Genomic DNA, 20,969 nt, shown 5'->3' on the forward strand with positions numbered 1-20,969 from the left:
TAAAAGGAAAGACGAAACATTTAATTAAAAGCGAGAGGTAATGACATTCTGGACTTGGAGGCTGGAGTAAGTCTGCTTCCTGTGGGGGCTCATGGAGGGCTCCGCTTGTGCTGCAGCTAGCCCCCATGCTCTCTCCTGCCAGATTCCAGTTGAAAGTTAATTGGACGGGGAGAGGCCTGAGACGAGGTGCACCGTGGCCCATTAGTGATTCCCCTGTCGAATGCGGAGCCACGAGGATCACAGACTCACAAATAGATGGATTAAAATAATCAATACACTTCACTTACCTCCGGCACATCCGTACAAGTGTGTGCCGGTGAGGCCCACACGTAGGCACACACATCCAGCAGAATGAATTCCGTAATTAGTAGAGGACCTATTCTCCCCGGGTATGATACCTGGCTCGCCTTCACCCACGCAAATAGCTGTGGTATCTAATGAGGGGGCATAGTTCTGACTGGTTGTGAGGAGATGAGGAAAAGGTCAGAGAGCTGTTGATGGGCTGGACTCACTGCACAATACCTCAGAGGATGTTAAAGCTGGTATTTCAGCCATGCCACACACCCAAACAAACCCTCAGCTTTAACAATCTTACCTTAGCAGTCCTGCAGCTTGGATGATGAAAGTGTAGACATGCTTTTCGACAAAGGATGGTACTGCGATAGAATAACTTGAAGGAAGAGATTAAATAAGTAATGGGATTTTGTTTTCCAGGGAATTTTTGCTTTTTGTGAACAGAAGTTTAAGTTGTATGATCAGTCTTCCTCATCTGCTCTGTGTTTATAACTTTTTTTGGTTCTCTCTCTCTCTCTCTCTCTCTCTCTCTCTCACACACACACACACACACACACTCTCTCTCTCTCTCTCTCTCTCTCTCTCTCTCTCTCTCTCTTTCTCTCTCAATCTTTCTTCATCACACACACATGCAAAAAAACACAGACACACACAAACAAATCAACCTGCATTGGCTCATTTTATTGGTTAGTAACAGTTGTGTACTCTTTGAGACAGATTTGTTTTGACATTTTATAATGTGGGGATTCGATTGTATGTTGTTCCTTTAATTAATATTATAAATACATGATATGATATTAAACACAGTTTTCGGGAGAATAGTTTGATGGTGGTTTGTCAGTTTTCCAATCTGCAATTCTGACTTGAATTATGTGCATAATAAGACACTAATTGCAATTTTCTTTTGCTACAAAAGTTTATTATTGTAGCAATTTAACAGCCTAATGGCATGGTAGATGTTCCACTCAGACAAAACACGTTATCTTTCCATTGATAACACAGGACTGATAACTTTGATGTGTATCTATGCATGAATCATGTGAGCTGGTGGTACGTTTACTTTTGTGCTTCTTTAACCACATCTTAGCTTTCTAAAATATTCCTCAATTTTGTTCTTATTTTAGTGTTCTTAAAAGGCCTGTTGTAATATTTGATAGTAGTTTTATATTGTACACTGCAACATAGATTACATATTATTTTCACCAATACCATTCAGCAACTTAAGGTAGAGTAATATAATTGTTAATACATTTTTTAAATGTTTCAAGTTATTTTTAGTTGAGAAACTATACATTTCCAAATTAGGACATAATAGAAAGATTGAGATTCTTTGTTTGCATGTTGTGGTCCTAAATACTCGACAATCATGCTACAGAATATATAGAAAGTTAGACCGATTCAAGTTTTAGGCTCCAGTCAACTTGGTTTCACGTGATTAAAACATTGCTTGAATAGTAGATATGATTAAAGATATGATTAAATAGTAGATATGATTATGTATGTGTAATGCATCATTATATGTATTTCATTATATGTATTATTATATTATTATAGGTGTATGTGTTAATACAAGGTAATAGTAGTTAAACGCTCTGCGTGCTCGGAGCTAATGCACGCTCCGTAAGGGTGTGTCACGTCTCCTAATGATTGGCAACTTGGCACATGCGGCACCGCGTCTCCATGGCAACGTAAACAAGCCAACGTTAGTTCGGTGAGTGACGCCACGTGGTTGATCTCACTCTGAACGGCACAGCACAGTGAGGCTCGCTCGGTCTCAGAGGGATGTTTACGTGAGAGGCGGAGATGTGGGGATGTGCAGGCCAGGCCATCCGTGAGTAATCATGACATGACATCGCAAATTCTAGCAAATTGCCATCTTGAGAGACCTACGTTTATAGCCCTTACACACGTTTTTACACGGTTGTCTTGTGAAAAGTGACCCAACACGCGGAGGTGCAATTGCCAGTGAACAGTGAGCTTGTGAAATTCACGAGCGGCCTTAAAGTAGCGGGTAGGTGACGTAAACCTTTCACTAGCTCACTACTGCCCTTCACTACCTGCACTATCAAAGTTAGTCCTGCCCAACTCAAATCCAATAGAAGAAAACGGCAGAGGGAGAAAAAAAACATTTTAAAAATCTCTGAACAGAAAAGACCCACGTCATTCTTTGCCTGCTAGTTCATCGTAAATGAATCGCAAACGCTACAGATAATAGAAAATAATCATCAAAATGACTAGACGGGGGATAATATATTCAGCTGATTGTGTTGCATTAAAGATGGAAGCAAAAAATATAGAGCAATCCTAAGCGAAAATCTTTTCCATAGTGGCTAAGATGTCAGACTGGGACAAAGGTTAACATTTCAATAAGACAACAACCTGAATCAAACTCTGGAAGTGTTGGAGTGGCCCAGTCAGAGTCCAGACATGAACTGAATAGAAAGACCTGAGTCTGGAGAGACCTGAAGAATGGCTGCGCACCAACGCCCCCTATCTCGCCTGGCTGAGCTTGAATGACTCCGTAAGGAACAGTGGAACAAACTTCCAACAAAGGTATGCCAAGCCTGTAGGATCATGCCTAAGAAGCTTCGCGGCTGTCATTGTTGCTAGATGCACTTTAACCAAGTACTATGTGAAGGGTCTGATTACTTATGTACAAGGACAATTTCATTTTTTAAAATACATTTACAAAACTTTACAAAAACATGCTTTGTATTGTAATTGTAGAGTACTGTGTGTAGACTGACGAGGGAAAAAAGTTGAATCTATTTTTATGAGAAACACAAAAATGTGGGGAAACTTTGCATAGGTATTTATTGTAATGTTTGTCATTTATACTGCCACAATACAGCACAAATTAATGTTCACTGTTAAGAAAGACGACTCAAACACCGGATCAGTAATAGTAATATCCAGAAGGCATAGGAAAGCCACTGCACTGTTGTACTATTCAAAGATGCAAATTGATACAGCCTCATCTTTAAAACAAACAACAACAACAAAACTAAACCATAATGAATTACGTCAACTCCTGTGGTGTGCTACATGGTTCCCAGGTGTCGTTCTAACATCCTGCATTTCACTTCGCAGGGGCGATGTTCTGGGAACCAAGGAAGCATGTTCCATCTGGTCTGGAAGATAAAAATCTCACCTTGTATTTATGGTGATACTTCAGTGCATATCAATAAGGGAAACAACTGTTAAGTTTATCATCGATATCTACGTATTCAACAGGGAATTTATTCCAAAGTTACAAAGAAACCAGCCATAAATGTCTAGACCTTCAATCTTTGTTGGCAGGTCATCAGTAAACAGCACTAGCTGAAGCTCAGAAACACCTGCCAGGGCCACACTAAAAATGATTTTTAAAAATGAAAAATCACATGGTCTAGATACGTGCAACAAATTGTAATGAGTCTTGCCTGTCTGCCGTTCTAAAAGTTCCTTACATCGCAGAAAGCATAAATTTGAGTGTGGCGCCACCTGCCTGTAGGGATTGAGCCCTGCAGCTTGCTTTCGCCTGTTTCAGGACATTCTTTACATAAAACTTCACATCACGATGTACCAAATTAAGAACAGTGTCTAAACATTTAATTTCAATAGACAGAAGATTCATACTAGTTCTGCAGTATGCTTAAAAAATAGCAGGACAAATGACAAACTATGAAAATTCATTTTGAAATGGATTTTATTTCGAGGTTCATCCACACCCAAAGAAAAAAATGAAGTGTAGTTCACTTTGAAAACATTGTTTAGCTATGTTATGGTTTTACACATAAAATGGTCCTTTTTTGTCTTCAGAGTCGGCTAAAGCTGCAACAGTCCTGCTAAAGCACTGTCCACCAATGAAGAGCCTGAGGATTATTGCATTCAAGCCCATGTTACAGCATGACTGCGTGCTGCGTCGAGAGGCTTTATTGCAAACAGTGTCGGGACACAAAAGCTCCCCTCCGTGCAGCTGTGGGGTGTGAACACCACTGGACAGTGTGGAGACTAGTGAGGAGGGTCACGTGGGATCTTAACTGGGGAAGATAAAGGCACTTCTGAAAATAAAAAAAACAAATGCGTGCAAATAAAGAGGCGGGTGGTAGGGAGACTGAAGCACGTCGGCAAAAGAGGAGCAGTGATAAGGATGGAAAAAAGGAATAAAAACAAAATGTGTCACATAAAACATACATGCACGTGCACACACACGTGCACGTGCACAAATGGGAATGCTTTCCTTCTTCTTCAACCGTTCATGACCATCCGCACGAGTTCTATAAAAGACAGCAAGAGAAAACAACTGTTAGACACCAGCACTAAAAATGGTGCAGGGGTGATGCCTGCACAGCACATCACACAGGTTACAACTCATGCTGTCAGATAAAAGAATCATCACTCTAAAACCTTGTCCTCTGCAATGCATTTCACACACTCCCGAGTTTCCCACTGAACAGTTAATTGTCATCTGTGATTACCCAATTGACCTGCCATGCATTTCTTCAGTACCCATGGAGCTGGACTCTGGAGCTTGCCGTAGCTCAGTGGTGTGCACTGCATAAAGCACGTTGCCCATCCGCATAACACATGACCAATAATTAAAATTACACAACCTTAAATTATAATTTCACTTTCAAAATATAGCACAGCCATTCCCAAAACGAGTACAAATATAAGCACAGTTGACAAAACAAACAAAAAAAACAAAACTGTGCATGCTGCAGGCTAGTTGTTAGCCAAGAGTATCTCTCATAGCTCATCTTAGAAAAACTATGCGCATAACTTTCTTTTCTGGATAAGATAAGATATATAGATGGAAGTATTGTGACGTGTAGTGCTGCCTTGACAAAGGCAGCACTTGACAGCACTTGACGTGTAGCCTTGACAAAGGCTTTCCAGTTAGGCACGCCATAATGACTCCTACTTGTAGTCACCATTTTAAGTTTGCTGGCTAAGGTAGCATGTACATAGGCGGTGACATTTCACTAATAATGCTGTGGTGCCTTCTTCAGAAGAGCGAGAGAGCTAGGCTGCCACAGCCCAGCCCAAAGAGTGAAAACCTAAATATTTAATATGTCAAATTTCATGTCATTTTGCCATTATACTCACATAACAGAACCCTTTAAAATATCACCGAGAGGGGCACACAGGCACAGCAGTGAGTACTTGCAGCCATACTAATGCGCTGTTCTGATTAGTACCACTCTCAGATAGAAATGCATGCTATAGTAACCAACATGTAAAGTAGCCTATATGAATAGGTTTTTAAAAACGTTACTTTATTTATGCAATATGTTTTATATATATTTTTTTCTACATTTTGTTTTTACCCCTTCTCTACTGGTTTAGAAGAGTCTGACTGCACACCATTGCATTAGTATCAAGGAAAGCAACAACCAGAGAAGTCACCACTATCTCCTACTCAGCCAGAGGTTTGTCCAGGCCCATGAGTCAAGAAAAAGTTAAAAAAAGTCCTCCCCGTTTTCTTCTACAACAGGCCATGAGAGCAGAGTTAGAAGAAAGTGGCACAGGGAGGCCATCGGGCCCCCACCCTCAGTGCTCCTCCATCGGTGGAAGAGAAAAAGAGCAGCAAAAAGCCAGCAGCTCGCTTCCACAAGCAACTGCACGGCCTTCAAAGTGCTGGCAGGATGCACGCCTTTAATGGTCAGAACACAACGAGCAAACACACAGCAACAATCACCAACATTCTTAAAACAAAAGAAAGCTGGCGTGGAAAACATTTGCTCAGTGTGCTATGAATTATTTTATCTGCTGGCAAATTATTAAAATTGAATTTACCACAACAATGTCTCCGAGGTGGCATATTAATGCAAGCCTCCAAACAAGCCAAATCTCACTGTTGGAATTATACTAGAGCGCAACGAACTGCTAGGGGATGGCCCACACTTGGAGCGGTGCCACCGTGCACCTGAACCAGCTGGGAACCTGCTGTGGCCTGCGGCCAGAGTGCTGCCACTGCGCGGGGAGCACCCCGTGCCCAACGAGTCCAAACGTTTGCTGTAAACACCAGCCAACCAACCTCTCCAACTACAAACCACACTCCTCACAAGGAACCCCTCTGACGGAAAACAATTAAACAATGAACCAACAGGTCCTTTCTAGTGTATGTACACCACCATACCATACAGTAGAACAGAATACCACTGCAGACTGCCATGCCTTCAACGTCAGCGACGGGTGTGGGCTAGGATACTGCCAGGCAGCCCAAACCTAGACAGGAGCAACCAAGGGTTAAGGGCCTTGCTCAGGGGCCCAACAGCGGCAACTCGGTATGGCGGGGCTCGAACCAGCAATCACATATCAAGTACCTTAACCACCGAGCTACTACTGCCCCCAGTGTATGTACAAGTCCTATTGTAATTTACAAATGGCTGGTGACACTGCAGCAGTTGGGGATGTATAGTGCAAGCATGCACACCCATATAAACGAACATGAGGGACATTGTGGATGGGAGTTTTAGACAGTAAACATGCTATTGACAGTAGGTCGAGGACGTACTCCTGAGATGGTGCTCAGCCACACACGATGTGATGAACAAAGGCTGCAGAAGACCAGTGAGAGTCATGGCATTTCCACCCTCACCACGCTCAACCGCTGTCACTTCAAAGCAATCAAATCGAGGACTTCCACACACAGCGTCGATCATAACTTAGGAAAGGCATACAGTAGCATGCGAGCCCTTGTGTGGGCCAAACAGTGGACTTGAAGTTACACATTATCAGCCTAATCACATATTTGACACTTCCAGCCCTCCGATTACCTTCATAATTGATGCAGCCATTAGCATCCTCGTGCCCGGCCAGAAGTGTTTCTACCTCATCTTCCGTCATCTTCTCTCCTAAATAAAAACCGCATAGCATATATGTCAAACAGTATACATCAGCTGATCACTTTATTAGGGTCAGCCTATTCTATGGCTCTACCCAACAGCTGAAATTCCCCACTGATGGCACTATTATTCTATCTAGTGTAACAGATATGTTATAGTGTTAGCTATTGATTAGCTCATTACTTCATATATTTTAACTTATACATCACCGGAATTGCAATGGGGAATACAGTGTACTGTATGCATATATAAGCTCGCCCTATAAATCATTATTAGCCTGCCACACAACAGACCCAGAGCTACAGTTATTTATGGTGCACTACCCTCTTCTGACAATGCCCTAAATATGTTAGAGAGAGTTATAAATAGGTCCTCTGGAGAGAAAAGTGGTTTACCCAGCGTGGTAAGAACATGACGCAGCTCAGCTCCCATGACTGTGCCGTTGCCCTCCTTGTCAAAGACCCGTAGCCCTTCCACAAAGTCCTCAAAGGAGCCCTGATCCTTGTTCTTGGCAATGGCCTGGAGCATGGGCAGGAACTGCTCAAAGTCCAGCAATTTGTGGTTCATCTCTGGCATACAGACGCACAAAGTCAGGACCCGCTGACGTGATGCACGTTTCGGTTGAGAGCTGCTGTTCTAAAAGTTTTATACGCTGTTGGTTAAATTCTTATGTTTTTTTTAATTAAAATCCTTCTTAGTGTCACTTCTTCCACAGAGTGTGGCCTGAAGCCATAGAACTGCCTTTTCATTAACAGTGCATTTACACAAATGAAGTGTGCAGCTCGTCCAGTGCTGTGATTTGACCCCTACCCTCTGCCTTTGGGTTTCCTAGAACCTTGAGCACCTCAGCATTGACTGGGTTCTGGCCCAGGGCACGCATCACGTCACCACACTGACCATAGGTGATCTTTCCATCTCCCATCCGGTCAAACAGGAGGAAGGCCTCTTTGAAGTCTGCACGAAAGACATCGGTCAATAAGCAAGAGGGACAAACACAGAGGAAAAAAAGAAAAGGGCACAAGGCTGAGACAACTGACTAGATAAGACCCATGACATGCAAAAGAACAAAACCCTTGAAAGCAGAATACAGTTATAGAAGAACTGCGAAGTTTAGTCTGAACTGTAACTATACAACAGTCACATGCATTTCATTAATGCGAATAAACAGAAGTGAGTAACCTCATAACCTTCATAAGATGATGAGTGACACACTGCACTGGCAATTAATATTCCAGATTGTTTATTCGGGTTAGTTGAGAAAGATCAAGTAACCCCTAAAACCTCATTCAACCTTCTCAATCCCAAACTCAGTACAAATGCTATAGTCCAGGTCAATGTCCATGTTGCAAAGAACAAAGGAATTCTTGTTTAAGGATGGCACCTGCTTAAACAAACTTCATTTCCCATCTTGGAACAGGTCATACATTATGACATCCAGAGCCTCATATAGCTTATGCAAATGACATTTAGGTACAGACACATCTTGCTATTGCCACATGACTGTGTGAAATGGCTTGATAAGAAGACACACTGACTAGGACTTGACATTAAAAATGGTGGTGTATGATTTGGACAAAATTGTGTGGGAGAGATCACATGAATGTTTGGGATGTGAATGCTCACAGAAACATATCTGTGACTGGTCAGCATGACCATAATCATAGCTTTCCTGGATGACATGTTTGTTATTTGACGGTGTGCCGACTGACACAAAACTGTGGTTTCTGCAGCAGCCATGCTAAATAAATATGAGCTCTTGCGACCATCACGATCATACTGTCAAAGACATAATAATGATCACCATTAACATGCTCAAGATCCACACACACACACCCACCCACCCACCCCCTTCTGGAAATACAGCACCCCAAACCCTCGATTACGTTACAATGATCCTTTAAGTCTACAACCATGTTTATTCTTTGTCTAGACAGCCAGAACTGTTTGTTAAAGGTTAATTACACTGACTCGAAAACCTAAATATGAAATATCAACTGAATATCCTAAACTATTATTTTCTTTCCTTAACTGTTTTCCCACTCTCATTCTGTTGAGCACTGTTGTATCTCAGTAGTTAAATTAGTATTAGGCCTGCATTTCCAGTAAAAAAAAAAAAAAAAAAAAAAAAAAAGGCAGGCAAAGTTTAGATTGCAGCTATGTAAATGCAAAGTCATACTCTGACGGAGTTTGCTAAAACTGAACATACCGGATGAGCATTTTATGTTCTGTTTCCTGGGACACACCCTCCCATGCTATAGCTTGAGGCCACGACCGCACCTCTTATGCACAATCATGTTCCCTCGTCTTTAACTTCTCACCAACATTTCCACAATCAAATTATTGTTACTGGTACGTGCACACAACAATAAAGGTATTGGTGAGCGGCCTGTGACACACACACACGATACATGCAGACCGACTGAACAGCAGCTTACACACAAAAACACAGTACAGGTTTGTACTTGCGGTGAGGCGATCTGCTGAACTTAAAGAGCACTCACCATGTATCTGATCCAAGTTAAACTCAATCTGGAGGGGACGTGACAGTGGCAGAGAGAGGAATAATACAGCCGTGAGGACAGAAGGAAAGGTGTAAAGGTTTGCTAGGACAGAACTGGCACAGGCAGGAAGGTGTGCTGGGCAAATGGGCAGAAATCATGAAGTCACACTAAATGGGAGCGGGAGTAACGACGTGAACTCTCACCACATCACACTCACCGAGGATCTGGTCTTCCGTGAAGTCGGACTGTTTAAAGAAAAGCGTTACTGATGACTTGTGAAATGACACCTTATCTCACACAAAGGCGATGTCAAATAAGCATGATGGCCGGATATCTCCTCAGAAACGTTTCAAACGTCAATAAAAAGCGGCGTGAAGACCGACAGTGATCACCTCAACTTAGCTAACGTTAGCCACACAGCTCTCTTAGCTATCTTAGCTTAACGACTCCTAACCATTTAACCATCAGCTACCCATTTAAAATACAACTGGACCGCGTATTCCTAATATTCAGAGTCATTACAATATAAAAGAATACAAAATATAAAATTATATAGAATATAAACGTTAGTTAGCAAGAATCATAAACAATGCACGTCCATTACCAACTAGCTATCTTTAGCTTTAGCTAACCTAGCGAACCATAAAAAGTAACTTAAGATAATTAGCTAGCAAGCTAATATGTGTAAAAAGTTAACGCCAATCGGAAACCACGTTCAATGGCAACTATTTAGCTAGCTTGTGAAACGTGATCAAAGCCTACCATAACTGAGAGAGAAGAGCGCCTGAAGGAGCCGTGCAGGAAGACAACTATGTCAGAGTTGGAAGACTCAAAATGTACAACCTTGCAGTAAGAAACGAATTAACTCAGAGCGCAAATCCTTATATACAAGCAACGTTTACGCAGCGATAAACGAGCAGTCACAATCGCGCCACATGACTTGTAGATTTGCGCGGGGGTGTGGGCGTCTTCCGACGTTGATGCGTCAACACGTCGATACGTGCGGGTCTGTCTGGTCTAGGCGAATTGTTAGTGGTGTCGTGACTACGCTTGTTGCGTTCCAGAATGTATGGGTGGAACAACCTCAAAGTATTTAAGAAAAGTGTAAACCACAAATAATTACGGGGTAAATTAACCTGTTTAGTAAAGCATGTGAGTCCCTTTTAATGAATTTCTAACCGCGTTCAATCAGATCACGTGTGATCAGGTTAGGTGGTCTGTTGGGAAATACAGTAGGCTGTGAGAAAATGGTTTGACAGATGTCACCAGTTAATGGATATTGAGGCATGATATATATAGCATGAGATATATCTGATATATCTTTGATGTTTTGCATTAAAATGAATGTAAATGCATGCACAAATAGGTCTTAAAATGACAGATTAAAACAGTTTATTGCAATATTTAAAAAAAAAATCAAGCCAATCTTATCTTATTTTAACTTAAATCTAATTAACTATAGTGTGAGCACATAAGGAAAGAAAGAGTGATTTCTAACTACACTATGAAGGTATTATCAATAAAGGCTATTTCAAGGTGATGCTCCTGATATTTTGGGGTTCATACCACTGTTATGCAGACTCCATCGGTGTCCTATTTCTAGATCTTGATATAGCACTAGTATTCTCTCTAGAAATGGGGGCTGGGTTGACACAGATTTTCATTTGCTTTGGAGAGGATAATAAAGATTGCAAAAAAAACAAAACAAAACCTTTTAAGGTTTTAATTAAAACGAAGCATGTTGCTTTAAAATATTTCTTAAGATACCAAGCTGTTCTCAGATAATACATATGAACAAATAATATTCTGCAAACTGTTTGATGGGTCTGAATGTTCATCAGCAAGTGATAAACCGGTTCCCAGTCCTATTGATGGGCTTTAGAGTCACAAGTTAAAACCTATACAATGAGAACATCTTGGGCTTGAACGTTGTACAATATCACTTACCTCCAGCGTGCTGGGGTCAAAGGGAGTGTCAGATGGGCGCAGTAGCCGAGGCTTGAGCTCTGGGGTTGGCTTTGGTATCGCAGGTGCCATAGTAGGACAAGGGAATGGAGGTCCATGTCTTGGTAACGTTCCACCCGACGGGGACTTTTTAATCGATGGTTCTTTTTTCGGTGCCATCTTTAATAACTGCACATACGTACCTTGTTCCTTTCTGTCTACTGCTTGCTTTGTTTCTATCTCCAAAAAAGCTAGAGAATCTGTGTCAGATGCACTGTGTGTTTGGAGAGTGGAAGAAACTGTGAGAGGGTAGAGTGGGAGAGAGAGAAAGAGAGAGAGATGGAGAGACAGAGGGAGGGAGGGAGGGAGGGAGGGAGAGAGAGAGAGAGAGAGAGAGGGAGGCTGGCAGGTAGGATGATGAGGGCAGTGCGTGTGAAAAGTGTAGGAGTATGTGATGAGAAGAGAGAGTATGTGTGGGAGTGTTGTCACAGAGAACGTGTTTCATGAGTCTTGGGTTCTCTTTATATATGGGTCAGAATCATGCTCATGTGCAGGAAGAGATCTGTATGTATGAGACAGAGTGAAGGATTCAGCAGTCTGTAGTCAGAGATATTAATAGTTGTCTATTTATATAGTATTTCATTCTTTGGAATAATAGTTGCTTCTCTCATCTTTATTCTACTCATACTCTGCTTCTTTTTCCTTCTGATCTGTAAAACAAAAGTAAATACAAAGTAAAGGCATATTATCTTTGATTGCAACAAGGCAATATACAGTGTCCTCCATAATTATGGTTTATCAGGTTCAATTTACACCCAAAACACGAGAGACAATAAACAAAACAAGCAAAATCCAACTAACCAACAACCAAAATATCCCAAAAACATTTGGAAAAAGAAAGTATAACAATTAATGGCATTCCTAGATATTCCTGTGTACAACAAACAGGGCCCTTACAGGTGTTCCATCTATTTCTAGCATATCATGTACAGCATAATGTAAATTAAAAGGGTTTAACAAGTTTTTGCAGCCTATAAAACCTTTAATATTAAACATGTCGCAGGATTTTTAATTCCTGTCATTGGAGGAAATTACTGTATTACCCAGTGGTAAAAACACCAGTCACCAGAATAGTGACTGTGGTCACTAGATGTCAGTATTTCTCAAATATTTTCTTAGTCCTTTATTTGTAAATGGTCCCGTTTCGCTCCTCCCAGGACAGAGCAAAAGCGTTTAATGGAACAGCATGCATTCATTTCCATATTGTAAACCTCTGCATTTAAGTTCCTCAATTTCCATAATTAATGTTTCTTCTGAATCTGTGCCCCACGACGAAAAACCCGTGGGCTTAAAGGGAATACAAAAGAACACCTGACTGCTGCATGACACTCCAAACTCTAACTCTCTATCTCAGTCCAGTTTTTACACCTGCACATTAGAATATCATCTGAAACGAAAACCTTAGCAGTATTTATGTAAGACCGTTGCTTAAATTTTACCCGTGATAAATTGACATTATCTTGTATAATTGTTCTTGATTCGCTGTAGGCAAGACTGAAATACAAACAAGGGGTCTAGGCAGAGAGATTTAGTGTGCTTAGTATTGCGCTCTTTCTTGGAATAATCGAAGCCCTCTGCCCCTGCATGGATTTTACGTACAATCCATCGCGCGCTCAATGGGCCTTGAAATCACCGCTTATACGCCTCGAGCGCGGAACAATAGTGACACTGGACCCCCACAACGGGACCAACGCCACTCCTGTCTCAAAGTATTACTGTTATTTTTACTACTATTTAAGTTACATTAGAAGTAATTGTTCATATCAAACATCATGCATGGCTGGAAGCACAAACTATATTTTAGGTAATTATTGTAAAAATATAAAATACATACATGTAAAAAAAAAAAAAAAAAAAAAAGGTCTTACTTTTGCGGGGCAAAAGTGCCCTCACGTGCGCTTTTAAAAAAGTATCTGGTATGCAAAGCAGAGTCTGCCGAGCGGACAGAGAGCCCATCCGCCTTCAGGCCGATTAAACAGATTAATTTGTAGGCCTCACGTTTCCCTAAATCTCCCAGTCAAATAATCCCCCCACCCACCCCCCAAACCTACACATGTACATCTAACCTTTATTTAATATTTACCAGGAAAGAGAACACCAGCCCAAACCAACCAGGGCCGACTTATTTTTTGTATAAAGAAAACAGAAGGTTACACATTCTTGGCTTCAGAAAATTGTCCACAAATTGTGCACCTGCCTTTTTTTTTAACCCAGAAAAGCCAGAAATTATCTCCATGGCTGCCGGTTTTCAAAATGGAAAAGTAAACTTCTTTCTAACCCCGCCCCCCTTTTTTTTCAGGCCAATGGTGAAAATAAATTTAATTATGCTGAATTAGGGGAAGGGCCTCAATTGTTCCTTAGAGGTTCTTTCAGAATACGTAATAGAATTATAGCAACTGCCCCAACAAATGTCTTACAAAATCCCCCTACCATGCCAAATCATCAAACCAACTGATTTATTTTTAATGGTATTACACCCCTCACTCTGCAGTGTCATGGTAATAACTGGGGCTCCTCCAGCTGCCTCTGTATCACATTAGCCAAGCTTAATATTGACTGTGCAAGGCTCACAAAACAATATGCCGGAGGACAGGCATCTTAGCGCTAGCGAACCAATCCATAAGCTTTGGGGGAGGCTAGAAGGGAGTTCCAAGGCTTGGGGCTTTTGCCCTGAAGGAGAGGCCCAGCCAGTAGGGTGCTTAGCACCAGTCTACCCACATGGACTCACACCTTCCAGGCCCTGGCTCTCCTCGGCAGCTCCAAGTTGACAAGAGACCATGAAACCTGATGCAACTCGATTCCCTTTATTTTGTCTATCCCTCTTTCATATGGCCAATGGACAATCGTTTTGTTTTTTTTCATTTCACATAAGACCAGAGATCTACAGCTGCCCTCTACGCCGGCATCTAAAGCCCACTCGCAAGTGAGTGAGATCCTTAACAGCGGCACGTCGGACGGTTGATGTAATCATCCGCGATGGAGCCGCTGCTGCATGACTATATGACGCAGCCACGACACTGCCTCCACAAAACCACAGAAAACGAGGAATACAGCAAACAAACAGCTCCTCTTTTACTGCCAAATTACTTTTTATTTAGCCTACTATAATAGAACGATTTTCCGACACATTCAACATCATTAAAGGGGAATATCTTGCAACTATTTTTTTTAAAATTCTACTTAAGTTACATGTGAGTGATGTTGCCTTTGTGTGCTGTGTGTGCCTCTGGTCTGCAGCAGGCCACAGTGGGAATCAGATCCAGCCACTTGTGGGTTACACGCACCTGATCACAAACAATCCATGGCCCTGTGCCAAACACACAAACCATTTTAATTTAATGGCATAAATCCTCAGAAATCTGCTCGCTCATGTGATTAATTGCAAAATGTCAGTTTCATGGCTGCTATGTTTATGATACTTATGAATCTCACTCTAATGATTAGGATTGTGGCTATGGTAGCACCAGGCAAAAATCTGAGCATTGTGTTTGCATATACAGATTATGGCCCTTGATTAGTGGATGGGGGCAATCTATTCAGCTTCCTTCCCTCCCACCTTGCTAAAGCCCCTTGGGGTATGCCCACATCCCAAAGGACAGCCGGCTTGGCAGATGGAACCCCCTCCTCCCCTTTTCCAGTTCACCCAATCACGGCTGAGGTGCAGTGGCAGGATGGGGTTGACACTGATGAGATGAAGACTTTAGCCGGTTAGGACATTAAGTGTGTTTTGCTGGTTTCCTTAAATGTCATCAATTCAGCACTTAATTAGATGTGCCAATGCACATGTTAAAAAGTCCTCATCTGCCACAACGTCTAACTCAAGTAGAACATGAATTAAATATTTTTTTTTCAAAGAACATCATATATGTAAAAGAAAGACAAATGTTTTTATTGTTCTTCAAACAAAATGTCACTGTATCTTTTCAAAAGGTTAAAAAAAGCATGTCCTTCATGGTGAATGCAAAGAAACACACCGATGCATCAACAAAGATATTTGACATACTCCGTTCCTCCAGCCACTACGTTAATGACAGGGCAGTAAAGTGTCTGGAGAGGGGTTGCAGGTGGCACAGTGTGTAAATGGGCAATTTTACGCTTCCAATTATGTGGTGGACTTGTGATATAATATGGGATTGATTTACACAAACTGGCAGTCTGGCTGCCATCCCCACCCATGTGACTGGTTTGGCCTGGCGTTGTCTTATTTACTATTCGCTGGCCATGGAAGGAAAGAAACTGTGCAGTGTTCCATACCACGTTGACAGACAAAGTGATACTGAGGCTGTGAGTGTGCGACCACCTCATCCTGGCACTCTGCTCCCCGGTGTGAGTGAGAGGGACTCAGTTGGGCCGCTGGTCTCTGTGCCGGTCTCTCTGCTGGTCTCTCCCCACGGTTCAGCCTGCAGTACTCCTGTATTCAGCTCCAATAAACAGCAAATAGGACCTAACCATTGGCACTAGTGTTAAAATCCACCCATATATCTTAAAATATACATATGTGCCATATACACGTGCACTCTCCCCCCCCCCCCCCTCTCTCTTGCTTTGACTTTGATATCATTTTTAATGTTCCTGAAAGCTATCAATTGATCAGAGATTTGTCTATGATTAGGTATATAAAGAACAGAATACTCTCAGTGAAACTTAAACTAAGAGGAGAATGCTGGTCTCACACCTTACACCACGCTTTAAGACCTTCAAACCCCACATTTGCATCCTCGCCATTGCAGTGCCCATGAGCCCAAATGAACCCTCCTCTTTTCCTGATTATTAGAAGGGGCTCAGCTTTCAGCAGGACAGAGGGAGCATATGTGCAGGGCTTTAATTCCCATTGTGTTCGTGCAGTCTCGGTGTAGGCGAGTGTGTCTGCGTCTGTGTTTTTTGGAGAGAGGGAGCAAGGGAGAGAAAAAGGCAGGAAACAAGGACCCATCTGTCAGAGAAATGCACAACTCCCCCCATCCTTGCCAGAGCACTCCCATGGGACCAGAGGGATAACTCACTTGTGGCAAAAGTTGTGGTTTTTCTTTTTTTCTTTTTTTTTTTTTTATAGTTGAGAGAAATCTCTGCTGTAAGAAATAACACCCTGATAATTGCAAGACCACAATGGGACCACAACAGAGACTTTGTAAGAATAGGCTGCTATTGCAGGCCTGCTGTAAGACAGGGCAGAAGCATGCAGTAGCCGGACTTGTTTTGCTAGGGTTGACATGTTGACAGGGGGTGGATTCACTTGATTAGAAATTGGCTTTTAATGTCCATTCTGCCTTCTGTTAAATATTTGTTGATTTTCTTACGTTCATATGGAAAGTAGCAAAGTACCATATGGGATAAAGAAAAGATAAAATAAAGTTAAAGTTAAAATAAAATAAGATTGCATATAATGTTAAGATCATGTTATATTGTTTGTTTGTTTTTTTGACAAATGTTTCACTTTCTTTTATTCTGTAAACCTTCCACCTGCTTTTTAAAGCATGTCTTGTCATGGGAGCTGGAATTGCTTAGCTGCCCGAGAACCAACACATGGTGTGAGTCATGGGAATTTGCAGGGCTGAACTCTGAACTCTGAACTCTGCACTGAACAGGAGGCTGCCGGTGGGATGCAGCACTGCCCTCACATCTCGGTGCTCAGTAAATGTCTGACTGAATCTGTGTGCTCAGTAAATGTCTGACTGAATCTGTGTGCTCAGTAAATGTCTGACTGAATCTGTGTGCTCAGTAAATGTCTGACTGAATCTGTGTGCTCAGTAAATGTCTGACTGAATATCTGTCTGCATCTCAGCACTCAGTAAATGCCTGATTGCATCACTATGTCTGACTGCATCTCGGTGCTCAGTAAATGACTGCATGTATGCTCAGGAAATGTCTGGCTCATGTTAGTGCTCAGTAAATGACAGCTTCTCTAAGCTCAGTAAATATCTACATCTCTATGCTCAGTAATTGTGGAACTGCAATGAAACTAAAAATAATTCTGGGAAATATTACACGTAAGGTCTAGAAAGAACAAAAAAGTAAAGCAATCCCTTGTGGACGGCACAGATCTCCTTGGGTTCTGGCTTCAACAGAAAGTGGAACAGGGCTAGGAGTGTCTGAGCCTACAGTGGACGAGAGTGAGAGCTGGCGCACAGGAATTCCCAGTGCAGGCTGCAGGTGTGTCACAGGACTGTGTGAGCACTCCAGGGGTGTGAGGTCATGGAGAAGCAGGGCCACTTAGGGAGGTGTGACACACTGCTGATACACACACGCAATCTCTGGTTTACACGGGACAGTACCACACTGATGTGCACACGCATGAACAAATTCACATGGGCACCTAGTCACACTCATTCACACTCAGAGGACACGTGAATCCAGATATTCTGAATAGATATTCTGAATAATTGATTGAATGACACGAAAAGCTCATCATAACATTCTACCAATTACTAGACTAGCTCTTCATAAAATGCTCAAAAGCTCAAGAAAATTTTTTAAATGTAAAGTATCCTTTTTCTAAATTTGAATGGTCCAATGGTTTCTTTTCACGTAAATTCCGTTATTAAACGTTTTCTACATCAGTAGTGAATGTAATAGATTCTCAAAGACAGCTTTCTAGACGCTATAGAACGTAAGGAGTGGTGAAAGAGACCGATGATCGTGACCAGTGAGGCGGCCGCGCACTTGTGTGTCTGAGACGCCACACCTGCACGTGACCGCCGGTATGTCGGCTATGTTGTAGCACGAGACGTCGTATTAGGCAGGCGAGTGTCGAGTGAGCGTGCACAGAAGCATCCACGTTCACCGGTCCGATCAGTGGAGTTCGGCCGAAATTGAAGAACTGAAGTTGAAGAGTTAAATAAACGTGATTTAATAAATGTAATTAACATTAAACCTTAATAATTACATTGTTAAATTAACAGTATAGCCTAGTTAATGATTTATAAACGACATCAACATAACCCCCAAAACAATATTATAATACTAAAAGCGCTATGGGGCCAGAAGTCAGTCAGAAAGTCCCAGAGCACGTTAATAATTTAAAAATAATTTTAAAGTGTTCAACTTTTTAATTATATTCTAGAAAATTGTACTATTATAGTAGGTTACAGTTTTCCCAAATTATTACTAATTGAAGTCATTTAGCGCAAACACACACACACACGCACACACTTGCGCTCACACAAACGCATGGTTTATATGAATGTTATATACCTGGAGAGAGGTAATTAGACCAGCAAATTTTGCGCCGTAAATAAAAACAACTTTGCAAGGGAGAGAACGAGAGCGCACTCTTGTGAACATCTCGCTCACACAATAGGATCAATTTGGGGGCACGTGCAATTCTTGCCGTCAATAGTACGCACGGGGAAATCGCTTGTGCTACATTTATGTCTCGGTATTTTGCTCAGCAAAGACTTAGACAAACTAAAACAGATCAAACGATCGATATAGCACTTTAGAATAATTAGCTTTCGTTTATTAAAATGTATGTCGAAATACATGACTTGTACCAATATAAAGTTGCATACTTTATGTTAGTTATAAAAATAAATCGCCCCTAATTTAGCACTTCCAGCTCTAACATATACCCTCAGCGTGCGCTGCCAACGGCTACAACCGGACAGATTCAGCGGTTATTGACGTCAGCACTGGTGGACTGCGGGACGCTAATGAGCGGAAGGAACGAATGAATGAACGGGTGAAGAACGCGCACACCTGCTCCCGGCGAGCCAAGCTGTCACGATCATTTACGCACAGCTAGAGGGACGCGCGTCTCCTCCCTTAACAGACCAATCTACTGAGATTAGGGTTCAGAAGACAAAGTTTGACCTGGCGAGACACCAAACATAGCGTATTACTCACGACCTATTAATGGCCAGTAAGTTGGAAAAAAATGCACAAAGCTTTAATGGAATAGGCTGTAAAATATTACACAAAATTTAAAGTTAAAACGGTTTTAAATTCGTGGGGATTGCAGTCCAGTCCAGTGTAAATAAAAGTTTCCAGGGAGCCAACAATTAAGTTACATTTAATATATAAGACAGTGGTGCTCACTGAGCATCATGTTGTGCTAAAAGGCATTTACGATTTCACCCAAAAGGAAAAACTCAGGTTACCCGCGCTGGGAGGCGATTTCGTCTTCTTTTATCATAGATGACAAACAAATGTTTCTTCCCTGATATTCTTTAAATAAGCAGCAATATATATCATCCAATAACTCATCCTCGTCTTCCCAACATTTATTTTTTTTTTCTCTCTCTCTCTCTCTCGCTCTCTCTCTCTCTCTCTCTCTCTCTCTCTCCCCACCCCTTTCTCTGACCGCGCGCCGCGCACACGCACAAAGGTCGGTAACAAATGAGTGACACTCCTAAAACTTCCAGCCACGAGCCCGCCACGCGCGTCTGGCTGGGCTGCAGGGTGGGCTGGACATGGGAGGGGCTACACGACTTCACTAGAAAGGCCAACCCGAAACCCCCCGCGTGCCAGTGACACGAGGCGCGCTCTGACGCGGGGATGGAGAGCTAAGGAGGCAGCGAGCTTTTGAAGAGCACGAACGTGCCGCGGGTCAGCGGGGCTCTGGAACTTCAGCTTAGTGTTGGTAGTTCTTGCGCGACCGATTAGGTTTTTTTTTTCTGGATTTCCTCCGCCCAAAAGCCGTTTGATCCTAACTGCACGAGTTGGGACAAAAGCAGGTAAGCGTCCCACTGATGTTCCTTCTGTATGATACATGAAATGTGAAGTGTTTGTTTATGTATCCGCCACAAGGCACTACTCATAATCCAGTCACTTTCGAACGATAAGAAAGTTCAAAATATTTTTTTTATTCTCCATTTCCTCTTTGTGTCGCTTTATTAATAGTTCACAAAACAGAGTCAATATAAAAATAAATTCGTCCATTACGCGGTATTTCTGTTTATATGTTTCTATGAATTCTATAACATTTCTGTCAGCAAGAAAGGTTAAACGCAATCTGTGTTTACCACTACAAGTAATTGTTTGTATGCGTCCGGAAAGAAAATAGAATTTATTTGATGAAGGACTAATAACACTTAATGGCTTAGATGTTTTCTTTTTATTAGAAACGTATAGTTTTGAAGAAATTTCACACAATAACGCATGGTTTTAAATAAACCTTTCATAAAATAGACAAAAGAAGAAAATTGGAACTTGTTGAGAATGCGGCGAAACATTATCGATGGGGAGATGCTTATGTGTGGCCTGCCGCACTCGAAGTGGCAAGACGCGTTCCGTTTGGTTTTCGAGGCAGACATCGCCACCAAATGACATTTAGCAGCGCAAGGTGTATTTGTTTGGCTAACATTCATGTCTGCTTTACAAGCTTCCCATAAATTAAAAGCCA

General features: G+C 41.9%; 2 protein-coding genes across 4 annotated transcripts in view; one reads left to right on the forward strand and one right to left on the reverse strand.

Annotated features, from left to right (window-relative positions):
* Positions 1 to 3,964: 3,964 nt before the first annotated feature.
* Positions 3,965 to 11,792, reverse strand: zgc:153867 (myosin light polypeptide 6). Of its 3 annotated transcripts, none has more exons than XM_027030360.3 (6): positions 11,576 to 11,792; positions 9,629 to 9,656; positions 7,938 to 8,081; positions 7,523 to 7,696; positions 7,059 to 7,136; positions 3,965 to 4,553 (listed from the first exon to the last, which is right to left on the reverse strand). In XM_027030360.3, the coding sequence occupies exons 1-6, from the start codon at positions 11,750 to 11,752 to the stop codon at positions 4,525 to 4,527; spliced, it is 630 nt and encodes a 209-aa protein (XP_026886161.2). In that variant the 5' UTR covers positions 11,753 to 11,792; the 3' UTR covers positions 3,965 to 4,524. The 3 variants fall into 3 exon arrangements, with proteins under 3 accessions (XP_026886161.2, XP_026886163.2, XP_026886162.1); XM_027030362.3 differs by lacking the exon at positions 9,629 to 9,656 and adding an exon at positions 9,846 to 9,873 and having other exon boundaries at positions 11,576 to 11,785; XM_027030361.3 differs by lacking the exons at positions 9,629 to 9,656; positions 11,576 to 11,792 and adding exons at positions 9,846 to 9,873; positions 10,391 to 10,536.
* An 8,213-nt stretch (positions 11,793 to 20,005) lies between these two features.
* neurod4 (neuronal differentiation 4) overlaps positions 20,006 to 20,969 on the forward strand; it is a 3,144-nt gene continuing 2,180 nt past the window's right edge. The window contains exon 1 of the mRNA XM_035522587.2: positions 20,006 to 20,301. The gene's annotated coding sequence lies outside the window, so the exon portion shown is untranslated. The remainder of the gene's footprint in view (positions 20,302 to 20,969) is intronic.

This window comes from Electrophorus electricus, chromosome 24 (genome assembly GCF_041902795.1).
Source record: "Electrophorus electricus isolate QZ-2024a chromosome 24, ASM4190279v1, whole genome shotgun sequence".
Lineage (NCBI taxonomy): Eukaryota > Metazoa > Chordata > Actinopteri > Gymnotiformes > Gymnotidae > Electrophorus > Electrophorus electricus.

Excerpts from the sequence above, each read along its gene's own strand:
- zgc:153867 (XM_027030360.3), bottom strand. The coding sequence starts at position 11,752 with ATGGCACCGAAAAAAGAACCATCGATTAAAAAGTCCCCGTCGGGTGGA. Across the intron at positions 9,657-11,575 it reads TTGACCCCAGCACGCTGGAG|ATTGAGTTTAACTTGGATCA; the intron begins GTAAGTGATATT and ends CGTCCCCTCCAG. Across the intron at positions 7,697-7,937 it reads AGGAAACCCAAAGGCAGAGG|AGATGAACCACAAATTGCTG; the intron begins GTAGGGGTCAAA and ends TCTGTATGCCAG.